At 37.5% G+C, this 25737-nt stretch overlaps 1 protein-coding gene across 1 annotated transcript in view; it reads right to left on the bottom strand.

Moving 5' to 3' along the window:
* Positions 1–25390, bottom strand: part of LOC139150938 (tuberin-like) — a 39508-nt gene extending 14118 nt beyond the window's left edge. The window contains exons 1-24 of the mRNA XM_070723423.1: positions 25257–25390; positions 21617–21760; positions 20723–20809; positions 18888–18998; positions 16927–17006; positions 16466–16576; positions 15358–15444; positions 14192–14366; positions 13771–13844; positions 13115–13241; positions 11926–12069; positions 10837–10980; positions 9634–9819; positions 8961–9116; positions 8022–8174; positions 7171–7293; positions 5881–5987; positions 5021–5168; positions 4051–4173; positions 3565–3699; positions 2944–3133; positions 2072–2165; positions 1200–1302; positions 5–111 (exon numbers count right to left, since the gene is read on the bottom strand). Of these exons, the coding sequence (XP_070579524.1) occupies positions 5–111; positions 1200–1302; positions 2072–2165; positions 2944–3133; positions 3565–3699; positions 4051–4173; positions 5021–5168; positions 5881–5987; positions 7171–7293; positions 8022–8174; positions 8961–9116; positions 9634–9819; positions 10837–10980; positions 11926–12069; positions 13115–13241; positions 13771–13844; positions 14192–14366; positions 15358–15444; positions 16466–16576; positions 16927–17006; positions 18888–18998; positions 20723–20809; positions 21617–21748 (2897 nt within the window). The 5' untranslated portion in view covers positions 21749–21760; positions 25257–25390. The remainder of the gene's footprint in view (positions 1–4; positions 112–1199; positions 1303–2071; positions 2166–2943; positions 3134–3564; positions 3700–4050; positions 4174–5020; positions 5169–5880; positions 5988–7170; positions 7294–8021; positions 8175–8960; positions 9117–9633; positions 9820–10836; positions 10981–11925; positions 12070–13114; positions 13242–13770; positions 13845–14191; positions 14367–15357; positions 15445–16465; positions 16577–16926; positions 17007–18887; positions 18999–20722; positions 20810–21616; positions 21761–25256) is intronic.
* Between the last annotated feature and the right edge of the window lie 347 nt (positions 25391–25737).

Below are 25737 nucleotides of genomic sequence, written 5' to 3'. Positions count from 1 at the left end.
TTACCCTCTTGATTTTTCCGTCAAGCTGCTACTTCTCTTTAACTTCATCTCAGGTTTCATGAAGACTGGTTCTTTGCTGTCAAATAGTTGCAATGCATTGGCTTTTAGCCCCTGTCAGAGGTCAAAACACAGACTAGTGACTAAAATGTGATCTTCTTGATCCATAAAACATTAAATCAAACCTAATAGCAAGTTTACAGATCAGGATGATGAAATTTTGCACAACAGAAGTTACAACTATGGTCAAAGCAAGACCAAGGTGGCACTCACATGAAGGGGCATATTCCAGATGAGATTTAAGAAAATGCAAATGGTTTCACTGAATTTAAATTCAATGGAAAACAAAAGTGTTTGCAAAGCGCAAATTAGAAAGATAATAAATAGATACACATATTGAATAATATGTGTACCTGTAAAGAAATATGGCACTTTAGCTTACTTTGCAATCATACTCTACTGAGAGAATGAAACTATTTTACAGAATTTATACCTGTTTTCATACTTTGGGAAACCAAACAATCAAAGATGCAACTTAATCTCCGGTTTTTTTTAGTAATCCCTGTAAGAAATGTGTTGCTTCTGACAGTGAAAAAGGAAAATCAAAAATGATATTGTAGACCTTTGTTCATACTTTTCCAACAAATTCAAATTTCTTGTAATTAACTTTATTCATTTGCAGCAATATTGTTATGCCAATGCCTGTGATGATGGCATGTTATTCTGCTGTCAGTAATTCATTACTTGGATAAACACATAAAAAGTACAGCCATGTAGCCATGAAAATGCATGTTTGACATCTGACGATAGCAGTGACACTAATGTCATTCAATAAAGCACCAATGTACCTACAGTGATCGATTTTGACCATATGGTGAGATGCAAAGCGGTGTTTTGTTCACGTTTGTGAAGGTAGGAAAATGGTGTGAGAGCCCAAGTAACATTTCTGCTGTCCTCAAATACGATAGCATTGATATTCCAAGGGGAACCCCAGTAACATGACTTAGGAACCAAGATAAAATTTACTGGGATACTGGCCTAAGCAAAAAACGCTGCAAAGTTTTGCTGTCTCTCAGGATCACTGTAGTATTTGTAATGATTATAAGATTGGGAGTCATTTTGTAGCATATTTGATGCAGTTAATTGTGACCATTGCAAATTATCAGAAGGCATGCATTGGAATGTGGAGCAGTGATTCCTACCTTTGTGATAAAGCGGACAAAATCTCTCCGGAATGGCAAGCGACACTTGATAAACCACATTGCAATAACATGGTGTGCCAGGGATACTACATACAGGGAAAACCTGTGATCAAAGTACAAAGGGAAAATTGCATTGTCAATGTGTAACATATCACATGGAATTATAAAACACTTGAAATTGGCCTTCAGGAAATGATTGACTGGACATCTTGCAGAAAAATCTGGAACATGAATTTTTGACTGATGTGTAATAGATAAATAGATTCATTAACTTAAAGCCTACTTTTTTGTATTTAAGTTGTTTTATTGGCAACATTTTCTTTAGTAACAGTAACTTAAGTTAAAATGAAGTACAGTGCTTAGTTATCTACAATTGTGTGTAAAATTGAAATCCATTTGCTGCAATGTCTCTCTATTTTGTCTTTTTCCAGAGCTATTTCGTACTCTAGATGATAGTTGCCTGCTTGACATATTAGCAGTGCTGTTGCATTTTTTGTAACACTTTTTTAACATCCGATTTTCATGCCCGTAATTTCAACATCTGATTTTAATTCCCACAATTTTAACATCTGGTGTTTAGATCCAAAATAAATCTAAGACCTTGTATAGTGCACACATGGAAACACTAAAATTGAAGTAAATAATAACTTCTGCGAGAAGTCTTGTGTTTCATAATTGTGTTACATTTTGAACTACATATTTCTAAAAAATTATTTATAAAACTGGTTACCGCTATTCTAGGGAGTCTATCTGACAACAGATTAATGCAATCACTAATATTGTAAAAATTTCTCTTGACCGTCATTCCATGTTTTACATCAACAAAGAGATAGAATGATGCATTACTGCATATCCCGGCCATCAGTACTTACTTGAAAGGGTTTGTATATGGCAATGCTATGGCAAATATACTCATGTACTGATCTTCATTGAAGTTAGCATAGAGTTTTGGTAATCTTGTCAGTGCTGCAGGAATACAAAAATAGCCTTAGTTGATGGTTTTTATGACAATACAGTTGAGAAAGTCTTGTCATTTTCTGAAGGAAAGAGATGTCTCTGATTGCCAATTAAGGCTGGATTGTGACATCAAAAAACCTTATGTATTATGTTTTGGTGTTTTATGTCAACCTGTTTCTTTGCAAATGCTCCCAGGGAAATGGTCCCAGGGAATACATATTTGGATGCTCAATTTTTTACAAGTGTTTCTGGTCAATTTTTTACAGGTCTTTTCTGATCAACCACTTGTGGGTGCTTAGTTTCAAGCTCTTGGAGAAAGAAACATTTTTAGTTTTTTTTGAATATCTAAAACTTTATTTTTTTCTATAGAGTTAACACAGGCATGGCAGCCATTTTGAATTTCAAATATCAGTAAATGTTAGATAATTTGTTTCTTTACTACTAAACTTTGCGTGGTGAACCCCGATTTTCACTCTTGACTTGGTAAGAGAATGGTTGAAAGTTTGATTGGTGAAAGTTTGATTGAAAGTCTTTCACTTTTTGAGGCATGCTCTACCTTACAGCTGTGAATATCACCTATTCAGTTGACTTCAGTGGAGGAATAACATTAGTACATCCTGTCAGACCTACATGTATACAGGCACATATGCATGCACACAATTGTGCCAATGTTCCTTCAGCCAAAATTCATGTCAACAGCTTATGGGATGGGCTTTGACACCACAAGGACCCCTTCTTTCAAGAAAATTTTTGGATATCAGAATTTACAAAGTTAGCCTTAACTTACTTGACAGGTATTCTAGCATTGATATTGCTATGACAACAGTGGCTGAGATCTTGGATAATCCAAGGAGTACGGAAGGCAAGGCTCGGAGCATGACTGTCTGCATCTCAATGGTGCATATCATCAAAGCATGGACACACTGCTGGGCACACTTGGACAGCAAACCAGATTCCAAACTACGGATCATCTCTTGCTACAATTATAGATCATTTCAAATCAAAAAGATAAATAATATGTAAGGTATTAACCCTTTGTGTGCTGTAATTTTTCCCACCAAAATTATAGTGACATATTTTACCAATTTTTATGAATTTTTCTGTAATTCTTTTGAAAATTTTGGACCAGGTGGACAGTACTTATTGTAAACTCCAGTTTTTTGGTCAAAATTTTTTGAGGATTGATATTTGCCATGTAGTTTAAGCCTCAAGGCCAAAGAGTGAAGTACATGTATCTCTCACTTCAGACACAGTCCCTCTACTCACAGGTACTGTGCTTCTAGTGAAATTGAGGGTAGAAAGTAGGTTACCAAGCACCAAAGAATAAAATCTTTTGTTTTTCTGTTAACTTCTTGGGTATTGGGCTTCTACCCCTTACATCACACTGAGGTGAAAGGTTAAAGTTTACCTGTTTCTGGGGGTCAAGGTACGCATGATAAGACGCCAAAGCCGTCAACACAGGATACACGCTCTGGTGGAAATCTGATCTTTTGAAACCTTGCGGTGTGTTCTTGAGCTTGGATGGTAGGTTGGTGTCTTGGATCTCGAAAGATTAAAAAAAATGTTAGTATTGGCATGAGAGATAAATTAATAGTCAATTCTGAGTTCACTTAACTTTATAAGAATATTTAGTGATATTACATATAAATGTTGGCAAAAAATACAGACTGGAAGTCAATTTGGGGCAATCTGGTAATAGAGGGGCTGCCTGGTACAGCTGGGGACTGTTTGATACACAAGGGGCTATCTGGTATTCAAGGGTATCTAGGACACAGGGGCTGTTTTGTACAAATAGAGGGGCTACCTGTTATACAGGAGGTTATCAAGTCAACCAGGGGACAAACATTTGCTTCATCTGTAATATTTTTATTTTGGATCAAAGAACCACACTCACCATCTGACATAATCTGTTACACAGTCTCTCCATGTTGGCACCAGCAGCCAGAATGAGAATTTTATTCTCAAGTGCCTTTGTAATTTCTTTAAGTACAAGCTCCAAGACTCTCCAGTCTGTTTCCTGGTCAAAGGAAGTGAAGGAAAATTAAAACAGGGATGATGGGGAGGAAAAGAAGATTAATGTCAGGAGTTTACAGTTTTGATACAGCTTTCATGAATGTGTAAATGGCCAGGATGTAGAGATGCTGACCCAGGCTGTTGATGGAAAACTACAGACAGAGAGAGAATGAAACAAAGAGCTCTGCAGATTCATTGGGTGATGTTGTAATGGTGAAATGGAAGGCAAGGTCATCTCTAAGGTCAAATTATATGAAAACATGAAGTCCTGTGACTTCCATCTGTTGTGAATTGTGTTGGAGTTGGAGGTTACAGTGCATCTGTACACAGAATTTTTCAGGCTACAGGCAAATACAGAAGAGGTTGTATTTTGCTGCCACTTAGTTGCCTGTCTGTACATTTCTTGAGTGGAATCAATGGAATGTAAATCCACTGGGCATTCTGATCAAGCATTTTGACCATACTCAAAACCACATTCAGTAAATAGTACTGTTCTACTACTGGTAAAGTCTCCAACTTTCAATAACTGTTTCTGTCCAAGCCACATCATTTGAAGGTCACAAAATGAACATGGACGAAATCATGAACATTTCCAGCAAATTTTGTGACAGTAACTGATCCATTCTTCAAGTTTTTCCACATCAGTTCCTACACTGGTTTGAAATAATCATATAAGGATGGGAAGTATTTGAAAGACGGAGTGTGGCCATGAGGGGCTTACACTGCAGCAATCTATACTGACATACATTGAGTGAAATGTTTTCAACACAAGTTAGAAATCAAGGGAAAAACCATTGTAAAGACACTGATTATCATTTGATACACTTTAATTTATTGAATCAAGCACTTACTTGTTTCAAGCAAAGCGTGACAGTCACAAAACCATCCATGAATGGCAAAACTGATGTCTTACACTGGATTGCGTTTGGGGTGGGTGTTGGTGATCTGGATGTTGTTGGTGCTGGAGGTGGCGGGGACTTGCCGCTGCTGATGTCTGATCTACAATAAATTGAGAGCAATGAAATTGGAGATACAAGCACGCCAATCCTGGTATGAAATTACAGAATTCGTTAACTCAGTTAACATTTTGAGTTTGGCATATTATCAGCATGACGTAAAGTTATTGATATAGAGTACCAACCATTGTCATCATCAACTTCAAAATATAAAAGCTAAGACTACAGTAAAGGCGAGAAGTCACTGGTAGTAGAAAAAGTGTTCCATGATGATGACATTAGCGACAACTCTATTGGTAGTCTAGTACTTTTGTCATATACACTGTAAAGTTTGGAAACTGATACATGTATAAGGCTGTAAGACCTACGCTTTTGTATCATAGAGTGGAGGTAAGTTGTACGCATGCACAGTGACTCACTTGACTTGGGGTGATGGGAAAGGCACAGAATGTTCAGACTTGGCAATTCATTGAAGTTAAGACTATACAATCATCTGAATCAACAGAAGCTGTTACATGTACATATTCCATAGATTAATTTCTGTATATCTGAATCTGTCCACAATGTTAGTGAAGTGATGGTTATACACCAATAGTTTAAACTTTATTTATATGACACAGACTGGCTGACATTGGCAGATACTGTAGCTGTCACTTCCCTTATTCGTCAGAAAATACCACATTCTCAATCATAAAATGCACTGACAAGCAATACCACATGGAATCACAAACCTAATTAGTGAAAAACATACTCACCTTTCTTTGACTAAAAGATACGGACTGTATTTCATTCCGCCATCTTTGTCAGGGTAACCCACCCTGTGGAGCGGATCAGCACGCACTCTCAACAGACACTTGAATACCTGTGATGAGAGAGAAAAGAGGAAAATTGAAAATCTGTCTTGTTCAAATCCCTCGGGAGAAATGAAGTGTGATGTTAGATCTGTCGAAATATTCTGTGAATTGTTTAATCATACCGGTAGCTGACACACAAGCACATAGGCAAACTCTGCAGACAGTGCAGTTTATTCAAGACAGACACAGTACTAGTAGACTGCAGTAAGTACAAAATGTACATGTACATTCTAAAGACCACAGAGTAAGAATTCAACCCTGATATTACTGGCCAAAGCACACTATGTTTCTGAATGACATCAAAGTATATCATTAAGGCCAAGAAAAGTTTGTTTCTCATCCTTGCATGCATCAATTCAGACCTGCCGCGTCAACGCTTTTTTTCTGCTCATGGGGAAAATGAAAAAAAACAATGAAAAAATACATGACGATAGTGCATAACACTGAGCTGTATAAAACAGAACTGTAAACAAAATAATTGGCATTAACATTCCATCCAGAACTGTACAAATATGTCACTGTTATATTACGCTAAAAAACTGTGCATTGCTGTGCTAAAAGTCAAACCACAGAACTGTTGCTTTACAAAAATACTAGAGCAACACTGCTGTGCATTTATCTCTGCGTGCATTCCTATGTTGTTTTCATGTTTTTTACGTGTTCTTGTTGTAGAATAAAAAAAAATTGAGAAGAAAAAAAACCCTCGTCACCGCATCATTTTTGCAATATGTCTATGATGAGAAACAAACTTTTTATTTTTCTTGGGCTAAGTCTTCACATATTCCAATGACCTATTCAGAGAAAAGTCCATTCACTTCTAGTCCCTTGGAATAATACAGACATAAAAACACTTGTCCAAACCACTGCAGGATAATGTAAGCACTATGGCATGCTGCTAGACTTACCGATACTCCTATTTCAGTGAATTATAGAATTCTTGTACTGAACAAGTGTATCTGTGTATATTGATCCCAGCTAGCAAATACCATAAAAAAGATGATTTTCCCAACTTCTACTTGTGGTACAATGTAAGCATATGTCCAGAATTTGGAAGTTATGGACTCTAGAGAAAATATCAGAGTATTCATGGACTTTTCACATGCATATTACAAAGTTTTCAATAATCTATAGTTTTTTTTATTGTATGTTCTGACTGGCAAAACACGATCAATGATATAGAGAATCCCCTACCTCAAATCTTATACTGCAAGCCAATTCAGACGTGTAATGGTTGGAGTAATGAGAGTGGATGTGACGAACCAACAGCTCAAAGGTTTTCACAGCATGCACCGATGGCAGTATGTACATCTTGTTCTACAGTGCAGAAGAAAATTAAAGAAAAGTTTTCATTCAGTTACTCTTGCTTTCGAAAAAGACAAAAACGATGATATATCATACTATTTGCAATTTTGTCATGTGCTCTTTAGGGTCTCTGTTGACCTTTGACATTGATAAAATATCAATATAAAGTATATGATTTTCACTACTGCAATACGCAGCAATGCAAAAGTCAAACTCTTTATGGCGACATATCTGGCTGTCACTGTTAACAGGTCACAGACTGCCGATATAACACAGAGCATGGAATGAAATTGGAGTAAAATTACTCATGAACATATCCAGATTTTCAATAAATGAAGTGTCACCAAAAGTGTGATGTTGAGCAATATTGATGAAATTAGCTTGGGACATTTATCAAACAACTATACACTACTTCCTGTCTTTTTTCTTGTTTTGCAATGTTGAAATTTCTCCATGTTCGGTTCGTACAGCAGGGACTGCACATTTTTACCTGTTTGTCGGTACTACACAAAGAATAGCCTGACAGCTGCCAGAAACACTACATGTAATAATCTCAGTACATTTCCATATTGTATAAACTAATCCTTCTTATGAGAGTGTATCAGGTGATCAGCACAGTGGTACTAAGAAAAACATGGCATACTGTTTTTTCAATAGTTTCAGCACATTTTCTGATATGTTTTGTGTGAAATTTCAGACAATTCATGAGTCAAAATGACATCACCCATTATAACCCTTACCTTGAATACTTCCAGTAATCCCAGTGCCGCTGTCTTGATGTCTGTCAGTTGGTATTCATCCACACTGGTTTTAACTTGTGGTTGCTTTTTCACATCACCAGTCTCAGGAGACGCTGGAGGAGTTAGGCAAATATCCATTGGCCTCTCCAATATCTACAGAGTTGCAATATGAAAAGTTGTCATAAGAAGCAAATGGAAAGAGGATGCTCCATTCATTATGTGATGATGTGTAACAAATAAAAACATTTGAAAGAAAAGACCTTGTTGTTTGACTGATATTTTACAGGATTTTATTTAATTTTGGCTACAGTGTCAATGACGTCTAAATTATCAGATGGGTGTGACTAGCAGCATCTGTCATCTGTCTTCCAGCATACATTGTCTAGCGTCTGTCAACTATTTTGGTTTGCAGATTTTCTTTTCCCAAATTCCTGGTCTCTGATTCCATGATCAGGAATGCCCCTGTTATGATGTTATGTGATTAAATATTTACATGAGCCAGGCCATCCTGGGTACAAGGGATAATAAGCAAGAAATATATGGTATATCACCAGGAGCTAGAGTCTGCAGTTCTAGATGATTGCACCCTTTTGCAAATGACAATAAGTTTTTTAAAAAAGTTATTGCTACGATATGACATGGTACCTTAGACTGGGTATAACCATGTGACGTCATATATGAAAATACACGTATGCTGATATTAGTTAATGAAGAAAGATCTGATAGTTTAAGTCATCTTTCTGACACACATAAACAGTGCACTGGTTAATACTCAATACCTGATTATAGTGTTTCCTTGTTCTGATTATAAGATAATCTTTGAGCCACAGTCTAATCCCACAACAAAAATATTCCAAGATCCATCTCTCTTTTGTCTTATTTCATCAATCAACTTGTAACAGCCATGTAATATCAGTGGATTGAAATAAACACATTTACCTTTTCCATGATACTGAGGATTTCAATAAATCTTGGAGTCTGACAGTCCAAAGCGACGTCAACCAATAGCTGCACAGCTTCATTTCTAACTTCTGCGTCAGTATCATCAATAATGTGAGATAACTGAGGCAGGACCACCAGTTCTATCAGATCATCCTGTGCATGAGAGAAAAAAGCAGAAAATGTTCGTAGTGGTGCAGACCCTGGATCTAGGGTCTGATGATGATAGCCCCCTTCTTGTAAGTCACAGAAAGTTTTGATCCCTTATTAAAGTTAATCAGCACACAGTTGTGACTGTTTTCATTGATGTCTTCAATGAAACAAAAAACTTACATAGACTTTTATCATATCACTGAAAAACCATGATGTCCCAGTAAAAACATTTAGAGATTCTGAAGTGAAATGATTAACCAGAAAGCATGACTAGATACTTCATTTCGAAGTGCACTGTCCTACAAAGCAGAAAAGCAGTGCAAACTCTGAAAATATTTGTTGCGTTTGGCTTTTGAAAATATACAGAAGAGAGGTTTTCCTTACAAAAGTATCAGTTTGCCAGTCATGAGTGCATGGTGACAACAGCTCATTCAAGATATTCATTTGAAAACCCTACCATAACTCAAACGACTATACTTTGCCCTCATACTGCACTGAAGGCGCTATCATTGTCACTTACCTCGTAGATATGTCTGGTTGAACTCAGCACAAATGACAGGACAGTCAGTACTTTGACTCTGATACATGTCCGTTTGTCTTGTTTGAAGTATTTATCCATCAGATTCTGAAGGTTTTGGATCCATCCTTCCTTGGTGGGGTGAATGACCTGGGCCTTGTATGCTATCAGCCGTAACACTGAACTTTCCTGAAATAAAAATGGAGTGTTAACTTTCCATCTTTGATTTTTATAATAGAGTTTGAAAATTTACAAAGAAAAGCATAGTAAAGACATTCTGGTGTAATAAGTCTTGTACTTCTGACAATCTGTTGAGCAAAAGACAGCAGTCCTTAAGAAGTCAATCTGAGTGATCCATTAAAGATCACCCCTTCAAAAATAGTTTATTTGCAGTTCTACAGGTTTCTAGTAAACACAGATTTTTTTTTGAAAGTTCAAATTTATTCATGGATAAAACTTTGATATCTGGTATGTCCACCACCAACATGTCTACATGACTGTAAATAAGGAAAGCAAAGTCACAAAGAGACTGTCAAAAAGTCTTGGTGAGCGCCCTCAACATATACTTAATTAAACTTTTGTTTATTTTATTTCAGTTGAGGTGCTCCTTTGCAGGATGTTGCAGATTTACCAAAGGTTAGGTGTCAAGTGTTAAAGTCATCTCTGCATCAGGATGAATTGAAAACTTTTCAAAACCTGGATGTCTACTGCACAATCGAATGATGAAAAAGACTGCTTAGTGAAGCAAGGTCACCATTGGATGTCAAGGGCACAATGGCTGTAACCTTTGATAATGCTCTCATTATTTTTGTTCTCTAAAACAAAACTATTTCTTATTTTCCTGCATAAAGCATGTTGAAATGCAAAGTATTAGCCTTACATATATACAACCCTGAACTGCATCCAATGTTATTTTCAACATAGCGACTGAATTTTAGTCTAGACAAGAATTCAGTAGTCAAGAATAAGACTGGACACCACACACACATACTGGTTGTGTTGACAAGTCAAATACCAGGTATTTCGAGCATGATTTTGTGCTTACAAGAAGACATTGTTTTTTACCGACAGGGCAAACACAATGATAAGTATTTTAAGTTACAACTAATGGAGCTTTAACATACTATGAACTGGAGATAACTTGTGTGAGAAACATGGCAGAGTCATTCTCACTTGCTTAATTGTGTAACTAGCATTGTTACTTACCGGTCTCTGATGTGTCCAGTTTTCTACGATATCAAATAGTCTCTCAGCCGATCCATGGAACTGATTACTTTCATGTAAACTTTCAACACAACTCAGGATATCATGCACCTCCTCAAACACAGCCTCATTGGTTCCATACTGATCCTGTCATTTAGATGCAAAGAGACAACCCTGCAGATGTTAAAACTATAAACTTTGAAATGCGTCTTCCTATTCCAATGTGATTCACTCTATCAACACTCTTGTCAAGTATGGTGTTTAACCATGGATTGGTAATGGACAGTTTATACATACAGTAAAACTGAAAACATTTTCTTTCTCACAGTGGGATACCTATAGGCCCTGTCACACCTTGATGATTTAGCCAGCGTATGCCGACGCATGGAAAGTTTGACAAGTACACTGGGGGTATGTCGAATATGTTGTGGGTAAGTTTTGTATAAGTTAACAGCATGCTGAAGCACGCTGGTATACGTTGTAGTATGGTGAGATTGTTGAAAAGTTTTATGCAAGCACAAAACTTTTCAACGTATGCTAGTGTATGTCTCATACGCACATGCAGGCCATAAGTTGTAGGTAAGTCATGCGCTCATTGACACATGCTCACACACGTTACTTGTAAGTTACTCATAAGTCAAAATGCATCAAGATACTTGTCTAGCTTACCAAAAACCTATTTTTAACCTATGTGTACATTATGAATATGCTATATATAAGCCAAAAAATTGAAAATACATCGTAAGTTCAGCAAGCCAATGTTTCAGAGAAATTTGGTACGTCGGCATACACTGGTTAATTCATCAAGGTGTGATAGGGCCCTACTGTAAAATGTACAGGAAATTTTTCACATATTGGGAGATGTACATTTCCTGGCAGTGTGTAATCTTTCAACAATTGTGATTTTTGCAGAATATTCCTGGAACAGAAAGTCTGAGTGTACATGTGTTTTGTTGAAAATGTTTTGGAACACACAGGTATGTTACCCTAACTGCTTTTCAAATAGTCCTCTAATATTTACAGTTTTGGTATTCCTGGGGTAACCTTACTGAAACAACATGGGGAAACCCAGATAACAATGAATGCACTTACATGGACTTGATGGAGGAGCTTTTCTATGACATCCAAGAGAACGTCCCACGTCACCATTTCAATATCTTGTCCGTATTTCTTTATAAGTCTGGATATGGACAAGACTACTTCATAAGACACGATCATGTGATTGCTATCCAGGGACTATGAAAACAGAAAACAGATGATAAAACTCATTAGTTGCATGGATTTTAACAATCTGATTGCTTTGATTATGCAATGAAATGATGGGTAGCTCAGGCTGGACACCTCAAGACATTGTAAAGCATTGGATGATGACTACTGTGTAATGTCAATTGAAGAAAATGATACTAAGGACAAACAATGGATAATACTGACTGTTTGAGGTGTGAACTACAGACAGTAAAGATTCTAGTATCCTCCTTGGATGCAATGAGAGAAGTTTGACAGCTTTAAATATTCAGCTTTAGAACATTTCGAAATTACGAACTCACTTATTAACCCTTTGAGTGCTGTAATTTTTTCCCATCAAAATTTCAGTACAACATTTTACCAATTTTTATGAATTTTTCTGTGATTTTTCTGATAATTTTGGACCAAAGGAACATCACATTTCATTGGCTAGAACTTTTTATCAAAATTTAGGCAAAAATCTGAAAAAAATTTACTGAGGTATATTTTATGTAGGTGACAGAAATTGACTTTGGTGCTCAAAGGGTTAAGTTACCTTTTGCTGGTGAGAGCAATTTGTGTTGTTTGGATGATATTCAGAGTGATGTTTTATAAATAAAATCTACCGGTCACCTCATCGTTTACACAAAAACAGTGCACTAGAGAACACTATACAACATAATGTTAAGGCTGAAGAAGAAAACAATGTCTTCTCTTTGAAACAGAAAATGTCGATTTTGATCAGACTACCAATAGCTTACCAGGATCACGTGATGTTGTGAAAGGAGACCCAGCATGTGTTTTGAAAAGTGGGCTCTCCTTCAGAGTGTTTGGTTTTATCCAATGAATATATGCTATTTTGGAATTCAAGCCTATACCTTGAGATCCAGACATATAGCCAAAAACAATATATTAATGATCCTTGCAAAGAAGAATTTGAACTACGTAGCATTACTCAAATGCACCAAACATTTTAACCATAAACAGCTGCAGTAAGTTGATGGTTGATTTGGTGTAAGATTGTGGAACATTTCAGAGATTACACTTTCATTCTGACCTTGAGAAATGATGGAAGTACCGACTTTGGAGTGTGTTTCAACGACGTCACCCTCTTTGATCCCCACAGAGCCATTCCAACGAAGAAAACAGCACCACGCAATAATGCTGAATCATTCCTGTGGATACTGTGAGCAAGACAGAAATGGTTGAATTCATGTCACCATGGCAAAATATTCTGAGATAAGCTGAGAAAAATAGAAGTTTTATTCTGACGAAAAGCGACTTTTCTGTATGTTAACTTGTTGGTAGGTCCTAAAATGGAATTCTCACTTTGAGGTAATCATATTGAACCTGAGCTCTGAGCTGGCATCATACCATCACAGTCTAATCTCCCATCCTGAACAACTGATGTCTTATCCTAAAAGTTAAAGCAAGCTTGACACAGTCTCAATGATCCGGTTTAGCTTACGTTTAAAGTTCTGGCACAGAACTGCACAGCATACAATTTCTTTTTCAACGTTTACATTGAAAGTCTCGTAATTAGGTATGCTAAGTTATAGTACTTGTTTACCGATGTGGTGCATTTCATGAGAGAAATCACACAGCACATGTCTGTCATTCATCAGTGACTTTCCACCATCTACATTCTCTCTAGAGGGCGCTCTACACAACCATGGGAATAGACACACACCATCTCATGGAGGATAACCTTACCTGTTTTCAAGGATGCAACACATGGCATACACAGCACTATGTCCAAGATGTGTTCCCAATAAGTTACGCATCAACTGAAAAAAAACAAAATGTTACTATCCTACAACAATTTTCAAACTGGCACCAGAAATATGAGCATTTGATATTATGTTTCTGCAGGGGTTTTGTGCCACCATAATTAACATTACACCTGGAATCACATTACGTAAAATTTGCAATGAGGAAAAACGAGTAGATAAATTTGTTAATATCAATGAATACAACCATAATATTAAAACTTTAAAAATATTTGTACCATAAAAACTCTCATATGTGCAGCATGCACGCTGATGTCAGCCATTTTGGATGGTGAATCATGGGAGGCAGAAATTTGAATGCAGTATGGTTTTCTCAACATTTCACAACACATTAAAATTTTTACCTTCCAGCTCGTCTGACAAAATTTCTCAATATTTACAGTTCTGCAAAGGGCTTCGATAAAGTGGTGGAGAGAGTCGACTGGTAGACAGCTGTAACAGATGACAGTGTCCAGAACTTGCAATGATATCTCAATGTTAGCTTCTGTCTTTGGATGGCTGCAGATAACACAGGTGTTCCTGGAGTGAGAGTAGCAGTAAGCACACAGTTCAGACAAAGAACAGCATACCTGTGACATTTACCGACATCTACTGAGTGTGGAAGAATATTTGAACTTTCAATGTGAAATGTTTCAATGCAAACATTCACTGTAATCAGACAGTTTTATGACACTTAACTCTCAACCACATTTATTTTTACAAAATAAGTGACATTGTGCACATACCAATTTTGATGATCATGATAAGAATTGCAATAACAATAATTAGCCATAAAAGGAAAAACACTGCAATATTGTTGTAATTGATGATTTCAGTTCAATCAAACACACTAACAAACTCCCTAGCCAAAGGCCAGGGTGTATCATCAATGCTACGTGCATGAGCCCTGGCCTAGAAGACAATGACAAATTGTGATATTGCCCTTGCTACCATGTGTTATCAATTTTATTACCCAGAACAGAAACTTTTGTATCCAACCTGCTGAGCGGAAAGAAGTCACAGCACAGAATGAAGAGACGTGACAAGATTTGCCGCTCTGAATCAGCTCCATTTTCCAACCCACATACTTAAAATTACTGGCCAAATACTTTATAAAAGCACAGACATCACCGTTTGAACCAGAATGTCCACTGATTCAGCTGAAGTTACTGTAACTTGGTGTATACCCCAGGGTCCAAGGAATACACATGCCTTTTGTGACAACCAGTGCATGACAATTTGTTTGTGTGGAGGAAAGAAATGTACAGAACTAAAATGCATCTACAACAAGAAATATCACTGCACAAAGCAAGGAAGTCTCCTAAATCTCATAATGTCACTTTTTTCACTGTGTTCACGTGTTATCCAATCACAATAACTGAACAATAGGTGAAGGGTAATAATGCACTCTTCAAAAAGTAGGTGTTTTATCCCATTTGTTCACTGAGATACCTCCATTTCTCAAATAAGATCTGTGCAATTATAATAATAACGGTGAGAAATTTCAATCCCTGGAAAACACTCTACTCACTGTACAAAGCCGGAGACAATATCTTCATCTAAGTAACAGGCATTGAACTTGATGACATTGACCAACAAAGACAACAAATCGTATTCCCTGTGGAGAAAGAGAGAGAAATGGACAGTCACCAAAAGAATGGAACTAACTTGATAATCTAGCGAAAAAGTTTGAGGACAAAATAGGAAAGAGTATTGGTTCCATTTGAGATTAAATGATGCTTTTTTAACTTCTCAAAGTTTATACCTGACCTAATGTCTTGTTGTTACTTTCCAGGAATTTCCTACATTGTTATACTGAAGGAGGGAAATGAAATCAAGACCTGGATAGTCAAATTTATCATACTGACACAATGATAGACATTACTATGATAAGGGGTAGTGCTGTCTTGCATCACAATCTTCATTTCACTTTTGGCAAATATCCTATATATACATCTACCATCAAGAACAATAGAATTTTGCATGTTAAAAAAGCTATACAAAACGTACGGAACACCCGTTCTGTGACACATATGGTTTCCAGGCACCCCATCCCATGTGGCTGTATCTGCATGTTCACTATTGAATGGTTTCAAGGGACTCATTGGACGAGTGCCAGAACATGTCTTGTGTGTGCTCTGTACATAAGTGTGTAGTGTACACACTCCAAAACTTGCAGAAGCTCGTCTGAGATAGCGTTCCACACTGGTGCGATAAAATCAGAAGAAAGATTGTTGACATTGGACGAAAACGGTCATCTGACAATTTGATGCCCCAGTCACGAATGTAAGATGTATAATAATAAGGTTATTACGAAAATACCGCAAAGGATGCACTTGGACATTGGCGCCGTGCATCACCCTCCACTTCGTGTTGGGCGATACGCTGTGCCAATGATGCACTTGGACATTGGCGCCGTGCATCACCCTCCACTTCGTGTTGGGCGATACGCTGTGCCAATGTCCTCGTGCATCCTTTGCAGTATTTTTGTAATAACCTCATGGTCTACTACTGTTCCAACAAATATACTTTGCAAGGGTCAATCTACCAAGATAAGGGATTGGCAAAGTTAATACAGTTCAAGATATTCTCAATGTTATACATCTTTTGTTGAGGCATTCTAGGGACATGTGACTTACTTATTTGCATGGACAACTTCAGGCATCCATTCGTAAAGGAATGGTCCCAAATCTTCTTCAAAGTTGGTGATGATTTTTCCATTATCACTGAGGGCTTTCAACAGATCAAATCTTGGTAATGGATAGAAGTGAGTTGACTAATTAACACACATTTTGAAACTGACAGTGAGTGATGGAGTTGAACGAAGTAATATATATTGTTATTGAAATGGACAGATTTAAAACACAGCCCCCAAAAAATATTTTTTATCAATATTTGATATGTGGACTTGAGTTTCCATTTTTGAACCACTTCTCCCATGATATAATGGTCCAATTCTAGAGAATCAGCCTATTGTTGATATGAATTTGTTGAAAGCATTGCATGGAAGTTTTAAGAAATGCAAACAATGCTGACCTATTGCACAAGCCTTGACATGGTTCCTTTGAACTTTGAACTTTGACATAAAACTGAAGCTCACCTTGCTGCTAGGTCTTCTTCCACTGTATGGTCTTTAATCAATCTGAAGAACAATGCTCGCTTGATTTCAAGTCTTTCAAACTGTAAATAAATAAATAAATAAATAAATAAAATAAATAAACAGATAAATAAAATTCACTTCTCCTGCATAGCATATCAGTCAAATTTGAAGAAGCATTATTAAATTATATGCATATTGTGTTCCATGAATGTCTTCAAACAATTTTTTGTTTGACTGGGTCACTTTACAGACACTGGAGTGAGACTGCCTCCAGGGTAAATGGAGTAGTCACAATAGATCCATTCATAGCCCCTGGAGTGGGACAGGGTCCATGGTCCATTGCGCTGTTTTGAACTGACCACAGTGTTTGCATTTAGCACATTACTCATCTTAATGGGGGGCCACTCCCATCATTAAAATCTCACACTTTGATAAAATATTACTTGTATCTCTCAGAACCAGGCAGGACTAATCTCAAAATACCGCTTCTCTCTTTCTTGTGGTTTTCAGATATGCGATATGTATAGGATAAAGCCCGAGTACGAGGGCTCTTCTGGTATATAAAGTCCAACCCAACGATAAAATGTCGAGGCCGCAGGCCGAGACATTTTATCGAGGGTTGGACTTTATATACCAGAAGAGCCCGAGTACGAGGGTTTTATCCGACTTAAAAACTATCGCCCAGAAGTGATATATTTTCATTTTCAATGTGTTTACGTCAACCGTCCCCTTTGTCAATGTAACATGTTTAGGATATGAATTAAAACTTTTATTTGTGAAATGGCCTTCCAATGTAATGGAACATCCTATAAATGCCCTAGGGCACATTATATAAATGCTCTAGGGCACAGCAGATTTTATGTTGCAGCTGGTTTCCGCTGTGTTACCAAATTTGAATATTAAAACGTACCAGATGTCTACAGAATATGACATGTTCACTTTTGATTGGACAGTACTTTACTACAGCGCTGTCATTCGTTTCTGGAATTTGGTGACCAAGGCTTTACCAGTAAATAAAACACCCTGAATTGAGCACTCTGATTGGTCAACCAACAGTAGATAGTTTTTATTGATCTATTTTGGAACAACTTGGACCAGGTGTGTCTTTGTCAATATTAGGATTTATTGAGTGTGGTTTGGACTTTTCCTTCCTGGATCTAGCAATACAAACAAAACTCTAGCTTATCACCGACAAAACAACATCTTCAATCATTTCCTTTAGCTAAGTTTGACTTTTCCGTCAACGAGTTTTCTGAATTTACTGGCACCAAAATTCAAGTCCGGGTAATAAAAATAGTTTTTAGCTGATATTGTAGACTGTTTACTGAAGAATTTTTTTGTTACAACCTACTGGTAACACTGGTCTCTATTTCCAGACACAAACAACTCTAGAGTATTATGGTGATTTACATGTATTTCATAAATATTGACATAAATCAATTTTAATAAACAACACCAGCTTGTCACAGGGCCTCACTATATATACCTCCATAATTGAGGTGACTTGTGTAGGGTCAGAAAGATTGATGTTGATGTAGGGCAGCTATGTACTAATTTTAAATTCAGGATGTGGCCTAGTTTTTACTCATCAGACACTTAATTACCCTGAGTAGAAGGAGAGCCACTCAAAATCTAAGATACTGTATTGTCAATGAAGAACATATGTGTGAGTACCTATATGTCAGTATGTACGGCTGAGTGTTTGGGTACCTGTATGTCAGTATGTACGGCTGAGTGTCTGGGTACCTGTATGTCAGTATGTACGGCTGAGTGTCTGGGTACCTGTATGTCAGTATGTACGGCTGAGTGTCTGAGTACCTGTATGTCAGTATGTACGGCTGAGTGTCTGAGTACCTGTATGTGAATATGTACGACTGTGTGTCTGTATATAAGGTAGTGTGTGTCTGTGTATGAGTGTGTGTGTCTGTGTGTACAACGACTAAGACATAAAGGCCACTTACTTGGCCAGTGACAAGACATTTCAGGAACTTCAATGCCGTGTGCCTGCATTCCGTTGACATCTGAGGATTCAGCAAATCCTGCATGGCAAGCCAGAGTGCTTCAACTGCATTCTACGCACAGATAAATGATCATACCGGTTATATTACTAACAGGGGACTCATTTAAGAAGCTGCAAAAACTGTTTCAAAAGCAAGCGTAGTTTGACCGCATTATTTAAGCTTTTCAAGATTCTCTTTCTACCATTACGTTGTCAGTCAAGAGTTTCAGCACAGACAGACAGACTGAGCTGGATTTAAAGTTAGCATTCTTGCAGACTGAAGTAGTTTCTGTGAGCCATGCAGTCACACTCTTGGTGAATATGCAGTTGGTAGCTGCATCCACGGAAACACTGAACAAAAAGAGTCTAGCACACAGTAGTCTTACTATTCATCATTATATTAGTGTACTCAATGACAGTGGAAAGGCAAAAAACCTTGCCTGTTAGCTGTAAGATTGACCAAAGTATCTTACAGGTTCACTAGGGTCTTATCCCTTGATTTCATTTCATGGCATTTGTCATACCGATGTGGTGAGATGAACACTGATACAATACATGCACAAACTAAGTGAACATTTCAACATCAATTTGCGAAATTTTGGTCTCTCTCTTTAACCTTTTCAGTTTCACTACTGTGGTTTGAAATAATCTCATTGTTTTCTATGGTAAAGCTGGACCTCTACAGAGGGAAATGGGGTGATAGGACTAAGGTGGGTGACTGTGTAAAAGTATTGTTTTTTTCTTCATAATTGTGTTGGTCATAGATATGAGTATATAGACAAGAAATACCATGAGAAACTTAAAAGGACAAAGTCGCCCATTTTTCATGCATTTTGTTTGATACGAGATATTACTTACATTGTTTGACATGTTGAAAGATGGGTGACCATGCATATATTCGACCCCGGTTTTAGACACGATACATGAAACCATCGCGAAAATGAATTAATGGTCATGACCATTAATTCATTTTCGTCATGGTTTCATTTAATTTGTCTAAAATCGGGGTCGAATATATGCATGGTCACCCATTCATTCAGTATCTTTCAACATGTCAAACAATATAAGTAGTATCTCGTATCAAACAAAATTCATGAAAAATGGTCGACTTTGTCCCTTTAATGTTCCCCATTTTACAGTACTGTTTGAGATAATACATCTTGCTGCACCCTCAGATTTTATCAAACTCACACAGCTTTATGATAAATTTCTGTCTTCAAAAAAGGACACACATAATTGAGACTGAAGCATTGTCATTTCCTTTCAGTGTAGATTTCCAAACTATTCCTTTTCAAATGACTGTCAGATGTAGGAAGAGACAAGTGGGTTACTAACCAGGAAAAGAAGATACATAGATGATGAATTATTTATCGAAAGCACTCAGAAAAATTGCAGGGTCAGCATTTTTTTCATTGGTTCTTACATGGAGAAACACATGATTTTACTAATTTTTACTATTTGAATGCATTTTTAAACCAAGACATTTGTGAAAGTTTCAAGAAAATGAAACATATAACATTTACAATGACATTTTCCTGCATTTCCACGTGCAAGTTTATGGAATTAGATAATACTACACTACTCATAGGTAGCTATATACCTTAGAAATCAAACCATTGCATGGAACTACAACAAGAATGAAGAACTTTTACACTACTTTGCTCTTTTTTTCTTTGACCTGGCATTATATTGAAAAATACTGGTACTACTACTGCTCACATGTAGGATGAGAATTGCGGCATGTTTTTAAATCTCATCAGCAAGTGATGCAGGGACATAACAAGTCCATACACTTACGTTCTCCAGCTGTTTCTCGGTAACAACATCACTCAGATCACGTAGGACTTTCAACCGCTGACTTGTGGGGGACTCAGAGCAGACTCCCTAGGTTGAGGACGAATGACACAGAGTATTACTATATTTGAGATCAGCAAACAAGTAGACCCTACATATTTGTGTTGGCCAGCAACTACTTTTGGTGGGAAACACCATGTTTTCTTACTTGTGGTTTGACTGACTGTTTACTTATCGCCTGTAAGCTGCCTGGTAGCAACACAAAATGTCTCAGACAGCCGCCATGAATGTTGACTGATGAAAGAAGAGAACTTTTGAATAATGATTGTTTCATTTCTATTTGCACGTTTACAGTACGAGAGAAAGAATTTACAACTGTGCCCTTTTAGTGTATTACTGAAGTGCAAGAGTTAGGTATCTTTTGTTTTCAAAGTTGTTTTTCAAGTGACTACATTTCAACGACCATTTAGTACTTTTAAGGGGCAATTCATACTTGAGTTGAATGTCATCAACACCCCGGCAAGCGAAGATGTTGTTTGGCTTTGAAACTGGACTTTTCAAGGACTAGCCAACCGCTGCAACCCAGCTCATACTTGCCTATCAGATAAACCAACACGTACAATGTGAGAGGAAGTATAAAACTAACACACAATGTTAAAGGTACGTGTACATCCTCAGCTTATTTAATTTGAGTACATGTACTTATAGCTCAATTGCTTATATAACAAATAATGCAAAGGTATCAAAAAAATTTTCACTTATCAAAATGTGGCACCAAATTGTTGCATGGCTTTCATTTTAATGTGACTGTCAACACTGATCTAGCGCAAGATAGTCTAATGGCTGACATTTGGATGAGAATGTGAGCACCAATCTGTTACTAGATTGTATACCTACCCTTAAAACTTCTTCAGTTACAAAGAATTCCTCTCGGGTTGGCTTGACGTGGATGGTGATACCACCAGATTTTTTTCCAAAGAAATTCTTAAATCTCTGTCGCAGTGATTCTTTGTGTGGCTGCTCTGTCATTCTGGCACAAACCTGGTGACATGAAACATAATTTGTTTTTTAAACAGATATACAATCAAATACCCTGTTACTCAAATGTAGACATACTGTATCACAGACATCAGTTCATGGTAAATGAAATGTACTGAAATAGATGAAGCTCTCATGACGACTCTCTGAATGTAAAAGCCATAAGGAGAAGAACGACTACATTGTCATTTCCATGCACTATTAAACTGGCAGTGCAAGATCATTATTGCTTTTGCACAAAACTAAAATCAAAACATTTGACAACATTCAACATGGCACAAAAGGAACATGTCTTTTACATGTACATACTGGATAGAAAAGGTTCGGTGTAAATCTGACAAATGAACACAACCGTGACATGGGGATCTAATGTTCGTGGTTTTGACTCTAACTTAAAGTGTTATTTGCTAAACCATGTGAGTAGCTGCTGGAGTTTAGATGTTTAGAGAAGTTGATTTGAAATCTCTTCATAACAGACACCAGGATCCTGGGACAGGAACTCTCAGCCAATCAAAATCATTTTATGTCGTCCAATAAGAGTTAAGCATGTTTCCCACTCAAATAACTTTGCTGCCTTATTCTGATGTTTCTCTCAAGTTCAACATCACAGTGTATATGATAGGATGCCACTCTGTAGTTGATGGGTTCTGATGCTTCATGGCTTTGCCTAGATAAACCAATTGTTATTATAAATCTACCATCGAGAACAATAGAATTTTGCGTGTTCTAAAAAGCCGTATGGAACGCCCATTCTGTAACACAAACAGTTTCCAGGCGCACCATCCCCTGCGGCTGTATCTGCACATTCACTATTGAACAGTTTCAAGAGACTCATTGGATGAGTGCCAAAACATGTCTCACACGCTCTGTACGTACGTGTGTAGTGCACACACAATCCAGAACTTGCAGAAGCGTGTCCGAGATAGTGTTCAACACTTGCACTATAAATTGGAAGAAAAACTGTTGACATTGTACGAAAATTGTCACTACTTGGACAGTTTGATGCCCTAGTCACGAATTTAATTTGTACGATAATAATGTTAGACAAAAAAAAGTTGTGCTGTTCCGATAACATGGTTTAAAAAATAGGGTAGGTAGGTCAGCAGGGATTTATGTTTTCCAAAATATTTTAAGTATGCAATTTTCAGGGGTTCAGAGCGATCAAATACTGGCCATATTTCCAGAAAACCGTATCATACATATCAAAGGAATAAAAACATAAAAGACATCCTCGTTCAAGCAAAAATCAAATGCCAGGTAATGAATGCGTGATTTTATGGGTTTTTTCTATCTTTTTTTTATTTCTGTGTTTATGTAGCTTTAAAAAGTTTTGGGTCAGCAAGGTAGAAAATAGGGTAGGTCAGGTAATTAGAACAGCACAGTTTCTCTGCCTTATCATGAAAATACTACAAAGGATGCACTCAGACATTGGCACCTGCAGTGGCTTTTGCATAGAACTGAATCACTACCCGGTACCTTCTGTTCCATTATCAATTTTCGAAAGTATTCTCATTATCACATTACCCATACACAAGATGCTGACAGCTGACAGCTTTGGTTCTAGCCCATTATAGCGCCAGTAGCTGTAACTTTTGATGAATTTTTTCACTAATTTTTGTGTTAATGTCAACTACAGTTTTCAACTTGTCACCTCAGCCTGTGTAAATGTATGTGCAGACAGCATTGTTAAGGTTCAGGGATGTACAACAGGCAGCAGGAACAACTGGGTGTCAGCTAAAATTTGCCGGCTCTGAAAATTATGAGTTTAGTACAAAATCAAGACATTTTACACAAGCTTTATGTGCTCACACAGAACACTTTAAAAAACCTATACTTTGATTTTTACCACCTGTGACCAAAATGATCTACATCCCTGTTGTTGACAAGTGAATTCTGGTCCAGACTAGAATTCATATGTAAACTGTTTGTCTCGGATGAGTTTAATTTGGTACATTTTCTAAGAATAAGCAGAACAACTTTTATGGACAGGCACTTTTTTGACTGGGACAGGTTTATTTTAACCTGTCCAATGGACAGGTGGTTGAAAAAAAATATTTCGAGCCCTGAAACAATAATAAAGCAGTGTTGAAATATTTTAGGTTAAGGTGTGGAAACCAATTGGGGCCAGAATATATGGGGCTGAAAAGTCTAGGGCAGTAATGTTTCAGTGTCCAAACATTTAGAACCTCGGATCCAGTGACTTTGCACCAACACCACTTCACCCCACACAACTTCGTCCCAAAATCATTTCGTGCTAAGGTACGTCTTCGTCCCATGCCACTCTGTCCCAAGTACCACCTTGTACTAAAACTACTTCATTCCGAGTATAGGACCATCATATGCATAATACTACCAACTCATCCTAAAACAATGGTGCTATGATATATCACCGCATTGTTTTCATCTAGCTGCAAAATTGTAGCGCTACGGTGAGGCGGTCGGTGATTTTTGGTCATTTGCGACTTCGCTCACCAGTAGCGCTACAATGCCGATGGCCCTTTAAGTGCACCCCATTGGACAAGGCGTGTTGATGTGATTACCAACTTCCGGTAATGGCGGCTCCCAGAAACACAGATGCCAACGCACGCCCAATGTTTATGGAACGCGATCAACGTATTTGAACAAATTCCAAACCCAATAAACGACAAGATTAGTGAAGTATAGTATTGAGTCTTCAGTAGTGATAAATCAGTACGACCAAATGCAGTAAATATGTAGCATTTCACATCAACACACCTTGTCCAGTGGGGTGCGCTTATTTTCACGTAGCGCTACATGTACAATTTTGCAGCTATGTTTTCAGCTTCAAGTTGGAAGCATTACTGTGTCAGGATATTTTGGCTACCACGAACCATTTATTCTTGCATATAAACGACAGAATTAGAAAAAAGAAAAGTGCAAAGTACAAAATGCTACAAATCAGCTGCCTTGCATGAATTTTGCGATGTCATTTCTCGAAATGCATTCACTTTCAAGACATTAGCCCAGATCCTGGGATGATAGAGAGGTGATGAAAACTTATTACCGGTTGGCGATAGTTTGGGGCAAAGTGGCATTGTTTTACTTTTAGGGGGTCAAATAGTTTTGAGGCGACATGACTCCTGGAGCGAAGAGGTTTTGGTGCGAAATGGAATGGGACGAGATGGTATCGTGCGAAGTGGTTTTGGTGCGTAGTGTCTGGGAACCACCTCCCTCCAATGGGTATTCATGTCATCAGGTCAAGGGCATTGTTTGATAGTATGTGGCTGCTTGTGAAGTTGTTCGACAAAGACTTCAACCTTTAACCACACTGTGACACGATGAAAAGGAAATTATGAACCCTATAATCGACAATACATTACTACACGTACGAGTAGCGTTAATCTGTGTCACGCTATGTGATCTGCACGTGATAATCATATGATCACAACATAACCCGATGGGAACCCCACGCATGTCTGCTTTCGGTTTGAGTGTATAACGCTGAAACAGCACGAAATACTTTCATACGTCAACATACCTCGGTTTCACATCATCCATTACGAAATGAAGAAAAGAGTGGAGGCCTGTTAAATTCGGAAATTAGCCAAAACATGGGCCGCTCCAGTTCATCTCGACGTTCTGCAGTGTGCCGCCATCTTTGATGGCTATTTGTTTGCTTGTCTCTACTCCTCGTTTCAGCAAAGGTGACCTCTTGGTGACCTTTTTATATACAGTACTATAATTGCTCCGAAAACATTGCCAACTTGCTAATCCGCTGTCCGTATCAGCGGATTAATTGATTAAATCAACAAGACAGCCGACACGTGGTGTATACACAAGTTGGAGAGGAGATAAGGACTTGTCGGTAATATATAAAGCAGTCAGACAGTGTGGAGTCGAAATCTTTATTTGAAATACCACAGTCAAAATTAATAAAATTACTTGTAGTAATAAAGAAAGTAGTCATATGACGTGAAGTTGAACTCTGTATTTGAAATATCACTGTCAAAAGTATTAAA

This window comes from Ptychodera flava, chromosome 15 (genome assembly GCF_041260155.1).
Source record: "Ptychodera flava strain L36383 chromosome 15, AS_Pfla_20210202, whole genome shotgun sequence".
NCBI lineage: Eukaryota > Metazoa > Hemichordata > Enteropneusta > Ptychoderidae > Ptychodera > Ptychodera flava.
The sequence above is the reverse complement of the archived record's forward strand: the minus strand, read 5'-3'. Positions and strand labels throughout refer to the sequence as shown.